Below are 7,797 nucleotides of genomic sequence, written 5' to 3' on the forward strand. Positions count from 1 at the left end.
GAATAATCAAGATAGAGAGAGAGAGAGAGATAAACATAGTTTATACAATGATAATCTCTCTTTTATCTTGGTTAATTAAATAGGGTTTAGTGTTAAAGGGCCTCCTCCTATTTTGTTATTTCATTTTGCATCTCCCTCCCTCCCTCCCTCTCTCTCTCACTGTAGGTAAGTATTTTTCTTTTTTATTATTTTATTTCCTTAAAATCTCCTGTGTGCTTATACAATATTAAATCTGCTTCTGGGTTTCTATTCTTTTACTATGAAAAGTAATTAAATACATTGTTAATTCACATTAAATTAAGCACCGAAACAAATAAAAAAAACCCATTATTGTATTATTTCTATTTCATTAGTTTTATATAAGCATATTTTTGTCCTCCATTAAAGAAGAAATCAAGTGAGTTTTGGTCCTTGAGTCCTGATTTTGAAATTCAAAGATGGGTCTTTTAAGCAAAGGTGGGATTTGCTCCTCCTTGGGTTTGCTTTCTTTGATTGATAGACAACTACCCCACAGAACCCCACCTGGGCTCTGTAACACTGTGTCAGATAACTGCAACAGATAACAAAAAGAAACTAGAGGATAGCATTACATGTACTAACATAATAAGATATGCATATATATATATATATATATATATATATATATATATATATATTCATGTACATTCATTTATGCAAGCGACCAGACCAGCATATCTTTAGAATGTCAGGCAAGGAAATAGCTGCTGCTTCGGTAGCATTATAGGCCTGTACATCTGAGAAAAAGCTAAGACTTTTTGGTATCTGCGTGTATTTATTATTACTAGAGCCTATAGGGGTGTCACCTTTTTGGTCTCTGTGTAAGCGTTTTGAAAAGTCTGAAATCTGAGCTTTGAGCTTTGATGATCTTTTTGTTACATCCATCATGGCCTTGACAGCTATCATAATGTACCTGTCACTTGCCTTGGGCTTTGTATTGCATCAACTGAGGTTGTTGTTCATGAACATCAAATTAAGTTTCTTATGATTCTGACTGTATTATTGTTTTTTAAATTCTATTCTCAACTGCTATCTGCATGTTGATTTAATGTTTAATAAATTCTGCTCGATGTTTTCCTTAAAAGGGTTTTCCAGCATCTCTTGAAACCATGGCCTTTCTTTAAAGTTTAACCTTTTGGATTTTGCACGGGATAAAGCTGTGCTTTTTGGCAATATCCTTGATGAGTTCCTTTTTATTCCATCTTCTGCATGCTCTTACTTTCACCTGCAAGTTCTGTTTGTTTGTTGATCTCTTTGAACTCTATCTTCTTTGTGCAGTCTCTTTTCATAGTTAGATTTTTTACTTGAACTTGTCTGTAGTGAGGTGTGTGAATAGGACAATTTCTAATGGTTTTATAGGGAAGGACAAACTGATGTGGGGTTACTGAAATGGAGTTGGCGATGGCATCGACTTCTTGTGCCAAGCAGAGTCCAACGCTTATGAAAGAACCAGTTATGAACTATGTTCAATATCCAGCACCGGGGGCCACATACGAGGATGTTATAGTTAGCTCTAAACTCTTTATGGAAACTTTGGAGAAGTTCCATGCTGCCATGGGAACCAAGTTCATGTAAGCTTCTTCACATTGGTGATTAGTATTGTTTCAACTTATGGATTTTGCGTTTTGATGGTCTACCGTATGTAATTTTGGACGCCGTGTTTATGCTGCTAGGATCAAATGTATGCGCTAGTACTCTTATCATCATTTCTTTTTCTCTGCACTTTGTGTTCATGTTACACGGTCCTGTTCCTATACTTTTATCAACAATAGTTTTCAAATAATGATATCAATGCTACCTGCAAATGTTATGCCAACTTCTCCATATTTGGCAGGGGTTTACGAGCTCTATCGCAAGGCACTTTTGTTAGCAACTGTACTCATAAACTCGTTTAATCTACACAGGTCAATCATTAGAATTTTTTTCCACTATTAGACTGTTAGTTGTAGATAATCTTAATATAGTGGTTGTTAAAAGTTAGTTGGAAGGTCAAGGGAGAGGTGCTAATTGCACATTTAATTTCTAATGATCAGAAAAATGATGGTAAAAGCTTTTCATTTTTGGTAGATTTTGGATAGTTTTAAAGTTGCAAGGCAAAGGTAAACACAAAAGGTTTCCTGAATCTGGCCCAATGTTTTTAAACTGACTGCAAATAGTCGAAGCATGTAGTGATTTCCTGAATCTGGCCCAATGTTCTTAATTAACCCAGCAAGGAAAGTTTATAAAAATGATTGTGTTTTCAACCCGAGAGTTTATAAAGTTTCAAACTGTTGTTGCTTTAAATTAGAGTTTCCTGGTGAAGAACTGATTTATTATAATAGTGGAGGGGAACACAAATTATAGCTTCTTAGACATGGATCTGTCCTTTCATTGCATTCCTAAATTTGAATTTCAATTGCAGGATCCCTATAATAGGGGGTAAGGAACTGAACTTGCATCGGCTTTTTGTGGAGGTAACATCTCGAGGGGGCATTGAGAAGGTAGCATGAAACTGCTTTTAGTTGTGTGGTTCTTTTTTCTTGGATAGTTTTGTTCATAAATTGTGTAAATGGACGAGTTCGGGTTAAATTCGGGCATGCACTTAGTCTTGCTTCCTGAATTGATGCATGGAAAGTTTCCTGAAAGACTATTTAACTGTCATGAAACTAAAATGCCTATTGCAGACGTCATATAAAATCTTGCAGATAATTTTTGTAAAGCTTTGATGTGGATCATATGCAATCTATATTCCTTAAGTTTCCAAACAACAAAAAGCTTATCTGTGCATGTATGTTTCTAAAAGATATCATTGCTTCATCTTCCTTTGGATACTTAAGACTGCTTCCTGTTTCTCAAAAAAAGGTTATTGCAGCTGCGATGTCAAAATGATATGTTTCCTGCATGTTGTGCTCGCATAATGTTTTTCAAATAATGCCTTTAATTACCTGATTTTGCACAAGCCATTAGCTGGTAATATTGAATAATAAAGATGTTATATACTTGCCCATTTTAGCTGGATCTACTCTTGGTTCTCCAGTGACTTTGACATTGACTTCTGACTTTCTGCAAGATACAGCCATTGATAAGGTGTAACCGGTGATACATGGTTATAGGGCTTATTCAACTCCCTCCACTGAACCGAACTGAAACCCTGATTGTTGCAATGCAATTTGTGGCTGTTTCAAAACTTATGTCCAAAATGTTACTTTATGTCAAAGTGGAATCTAATTGCTTGTAGGAAGAAGGAAGTCTGGATTAAATTTACTTGAGATTGAATAATGATCTCTAATGAAGAAAGAGTAAATTGTTTCTAAAACATCAGCTATGCAGTCGTGCAGTTACATTGATTTGCATAATGGATTTGCAGATTATTAGAGAGAGAAGATGGAAAGAAGTGACTGGTGTTTTCAACTTTCCATCTACTGCCACAAATGCATCTTTTGTGCTGCGCAAGTACTATGGTTCCTTGCTTCAACATTATGAACAACTTTACTACTTCAAAGCACGGAGTTGGAGCCCTGCCTCTCCTGGTCAGTGCACTGAAGAAACCCCCTGTTTCAAAACTTGATTTGGGTTGTTTATATTTCAAAACCATATTTTGTGCAGTTCCTTTGCAGAGTTCATTGATATCACAATGTCCAGCTCAAGTGACTGTTCAGCCGTCACCAGAATACCAAGCTGCTGCAGTCAAACAACAAACAGCAAACATTCCAGAGCTGTGTAGAGGTCTTTCTTCTGTCTTAAACCTGCCGCTCTGTCATTTTTCTCTAAGGTTTATCTAGGATTGGAATATTTTCTCACTTGTAATATAATTGTTTATCTGCTGAAAAATTTGTCAATATTCTGGATGCTATGTAGAAAAAATTGAATGTTCAATAGGCTTTGAAAATGGTTGCTTTCTGAATATGTAGAATGCTTCACTATTATCATGGGTAATATTTTTTTTTATTTCTGGTGGAAAATGATTCTGAAAATTTGGTTGATAGATCTGTTATTGTGTAAAAAACCAGAATGAAAAAAAAAAGGTTGCAGCAATGCATTAGATCTCTCCAGGTTTTGTTTCTTAAAATTCCCTATGGTTGTTTCTTTTTCCATGTCTTCTATGCTAATTTAACCAACGGTCCATGCTGTACTCTAGATTTTGGTTCAGATGCATTTGCAATCTGATTTTGCCTGCTTGTTATTTTCTTTTACATGTATTTATTTCTGAGTGATAATTTTCTGAAATGTAGCTGGTTGAATTTTCTAATCAAGTGCGGTTGTCTTTCTTACTGTTGTAGCAATGCCAGGATCATCTGCAAGCAGTTCAGTGATAGGGGTAATTGATGGGAAATTCGAGAGTGGGTATCTTGTTACTGTGATGGTAGGTTCAGAGAAACTCAAAGGTGTTCTTTATCAGGCGCCACAGAACGAGTCATGGCAAGTGCCACAGCCTCGTAGTGTGCCTGCCAACAATAGTGGTAATACACAAGCTGTACCAGGTACACGCCGCCGGCGCCGCCGAAAGAAAAGTGAGATAAAAAGAAGGGACCCTGCTCATCCAAAACCTAATAGAAGTGGCTATAATTTCTTCTTTGCTGAGCAGCATGCAAGACTCAAACCACTTTACCCAGGGAAGGATAGAGAGATCAGTAGGATGATTGGTGAGCTATGGAACAAAATAAATGATTCCCAAAAAGCGGTAGGAAATTTTTACATCTTATGTATGATTCCATTTCCTTTGTTCCATTTCTCCTGATTAACCTTTTGAGTTCATTGATTTCTCTGCTGACCAGGTTTATCAGGATAAAGCTCTTAAAGATAAAGAAAGATACAAAATAGAAATGGAGGGTTATCGGGAGAGATTGAGAACGGGGAAAGTTATTAGTGATGCGGTTCCACTGCAGCAGTGGTTACCAGGTAAAGATACTGAGATGGTGGAAGTGAATGTTAGTCCTGGAGAAACTGGAGGGGGCTCTCCTCAAAATGATAGTAGTTCTGGTGAAAGTGATTCTGAAGATAAAACTGCAGAGAAAGATTTGGACATGGAAGCTTCTCCACTTGAGGGATTGGGTGCTGATTCTGGCGACATGGATGTGGAGACTTCAGCTGAGGTAACACCTTGTAAGCTACTATCTAAGAGGGAAGAAAATGTTAAAGATGAGGGGGTTGAGAAGCCTGGCAACCCAGCCACTGAAAACTCGGAGACTACTGTACAGACTCTGGAAGAAAACATACATGGCGGCAAACATTGACGTTCTCTACCATGAAGTAGGATTTACACTTTGATCATGTAGGTTTACTTCTTTATGGTACAACTACATATGATAATTTTGCCTTTTAGTTTTGTTAATTGTCCTAGAACTCGTTCCCTTTTGTTTTTCGAAGCCTGCTTGCTATGGAAGGTAGTGTTAGTCATGATGTAGGGCGGAGAAGGAACTTAATCTAACTTCTGACAGTTTTGAAGTCAGGAGAAATTTTGATGCATTTGTTGAACACTGCGGTTTCATGTAAACCTATGCTCTAATTGCATTTCCTGGATTAATATTTTATGAATGTATGATTCGTTACTCTAATTATTCAGTGAAATGTGAGGAGGTGATGTTGAGTGGAAATAGTCTGATAATCTTAAGAAATATGGCTTCTAGTGGATTATGGCTAATCTCTTTCGTTAACTTTCGAAGCGTGTGTGATTTACATGCCTAATAAAAATGGCTCGCATCCCATCTTGTCTGTGTTCATAAATGTGACAGTGAAGTGTTGCCTTCATAGGTTATTGAGCTGATACCTTTCCTACTGCATTCCATTCCAGAATCATGCATATCCCTTGACAGCTGCATTTCACTATTGACTGCAAATTTCTGCCTAGTTCAAGCTGGGAAGTATGCTTGGTAAGCTCCAGTTCATGTTCAATTTTATCCTACTTAATGCTATAACTCGAATAAATTTGTCGGTGGAAATATCGAGCATTGCTGTCAATTTTATCTAGTGGGCCATCTTTTCCCATCTTGCCTTGAGGCAACTTCAGCTGCATTTGTAGCTCTGTTGCATTAAAGGATTGCATTTCCATCTTTAGGTAGAAGGGGCCTGCCATTTTTGTCCAGTGGAACACTCTTTTTGAGAATTTGTCCAATGGGAGTTAAACAGGGAGACACAAGGAGTGTTCCAGGCAGCTAGCTAGGTCGCATCGCTTAAATGCCTGCTGCTGCAAGAATCTGGACTGAATGTCACATTCCAAAACTACTACAGTTGACAGAACAGGAACATGAATAAATCTGCTGAGAGAAAAACTATGGCATTAGTTACCATGTATTCTTTTTAGACGACAGATGTTCATAGTTTCATCCAAGCCTAGACGTAATCCAAGAGGTTCCATATCTTGATAAGATATTCCTCTTGTTTTTTTTTTCTTTTAATTATTGTTACAGAAACTTGAATATTTTTTTATTTGTATATCTTAAATAGATAACTCTAAATTTATAAATAATTATTTCTCTTTTTAGTTTTAATCTATTTTGAGAAGAGAGAATATTTTTATAATGCTTTTTTAGAACTGTATTTTTTTATATGATTATTAGATTATATGGCTTAAAATATAGAAATCCAATAATATAAAAATCTCGAGTGGTCAAATATTTGCTCTTTTATAATTTGGAGGTTAAAACGGTACAACTGTACTACCATCTTATCTTTCTTATTTAAGTTCATTGGCTGGGAGCCATTAATATCTGCAGGTTGCTGTACTGGAAACCCATAGCAAGGTGTACTATTGATCTTCGACGTCTGATTCAAGATAGCCCTTTTAGGGCAAGACATTAACTTGCTAATCTTGCATAGCAGTGCTTTTTCCTTGTTTTGTCCCATGAAATGAAATGTGAGCTTCTGCAACTCGGTGCTTTCTGCCACTGAGGACCACACATCATGGATGTACAATGGAGGAGGCAGCTGGGCAGCATACCTCTTCTGCTTGATGCATCAGCTATGATGTGGTTGATTAAGACTTGATAGAATAACGTACTTTTTTTCTTTTTCAAAAGATAGAGAAGAAACAGTAGACTTCTAGCTTAAAACAGATATAGAAAGCTTGAAGAACTGCCTATGGGCTATGGTACGTGTCACGACCCGATTCCCGGATCCATGACCGGCACATAGGCAAGGTTCCCCTCCAAGGTTCCAAACCTATGCGAACCCAAACTTACATACAATCTTATCCTTCAAAACTCAATCAGAGTCGTTCAACGCAGCATAAACAACAAACTAACTTCATAATATAATTCGATTGTCTTAATACAAGAGTTCATATAATTTCATAGTTTTGGAGCACTAACTTGACATAAAAAGAAAGATACAAATTACAATCAAAAGCAGGTTCAGAAGGTTCAACAAAAGTAACCCGCTATCAAGTTATAAGCCTGAAAAGAATAAATAATGAGAGGGTGAGTTCAACAACTCAGTGAGTAGATAACGTTCAATATACACACACGAGGTAATATAGCAATGAGAAATATATATACAAGTATGGCTTTAGTTCTTATACGAAGGTTTATCAAATAGGCCATAACAAGAATATCATATGGTAGAACTCGTCAGAAAATCAAAATGCAATGAGCATGAGGCTCCGTACTGTGGGATGATCAGTCCACACAGGTTGGTGTCTCCCCCGACCAACTAGGGTTCAGATACGATGTGCACAAAGACTAACACTACCCTGTTAGCATGGGTATTCTGACTGACATACCATAGGTTCATAATCATAATCAAACAAACATATTCATATCTCAAAGCTCAACTCATGACATCACTCAAATGAGGAGCTATCAA

At 36.8% G+C, this 7,797-nt stretch overlaps 1 protein-coding gene across 6 annotated transcripts; it reads left to right on the forward strand.

Moving 5' to 3' along the window:
- On the forward strand, window positions 1-5,552 carry LOC118048671 (high mobility group B protein 15). 6 transcript variants are annotated; one of them, XM_035058441.2, is made up of 7 exons: window positions 1-165; window positions 1,378-1,589; window positions 2,420-2,498; window positions 3,365-3,527; window positions 3,604-3,723; window positions 4,278-4,678; window positions 4,773-5,552. In XM_035058441.2, exons 2-7 carry the CDS (start codon window positions 1,408-1,410, stop codon window positions 5,229-5,231), a joined length of 1,404 nt encoding a protein of 467 aa, XP_034914332.1. In that variant the 5' UTR covers window positions 1-165; window positions 1,378-1,407; the 3' UTR covers window positions 5,232-5,552. The 6 variants fall into 6 exon arrangements, with proteins under 6 accessions (XP_034914332.1, XP_034914338.1, XP_034914331.1 ...); XM_035058440.2 differs by lacking the exon at window positions 1-165 and adding an exon at window positions 673-969; XM_073405636.1 differs by lacking the exon at window positions 1-165 and adding an exon at window positions 673-927.
- The last annotated feature ends 2,245 nt before the right edge of the window (window positions 5,553-7,797 follow it).

Source organism: Populus alba, chromosome 17 (assembly GCF_005239225.2).
Source record: "Populus alba chromosome 17, ASM523922v2, whole genome shotgun sequence".
In the NCBI taxonomy this organism is placed as follows: domain Eukaryota; kingdom Viridiplantae; phylum Streptophyta; class Magnoliopsida; order Malpighiales; family Salicaceae; genus Populus; species Populus alba.

What these genes read in the sequence shown, in the direction of transcription:
- LOC118048671 (XM_035058441.2), top strand. Translation starts at nt 1,408, where the DNA reads ATGGAGTTGGCGATGGCATCGACTTCTTGTGCCAAGCAGAGTCCAACG. An exon ending in CTCGAGGGGGCATTGAGAAG is followed by an intron (nt 2,499 to 3,364) that starts GTAGCATGAAAC and finishes ATGGATTTGCAG; the next exon opens with ATTATTAGAGAGAGAAGATG. An exon ending in TTGGAGCCCTGCCTCTCCTG is followed by an intron (nt 3,528 to 3,603) that starts GTCAGTGCACTG and finishes TATTTTGTGCAG; the next exon opens with TTCCTTTGCAGAGTTCATTG.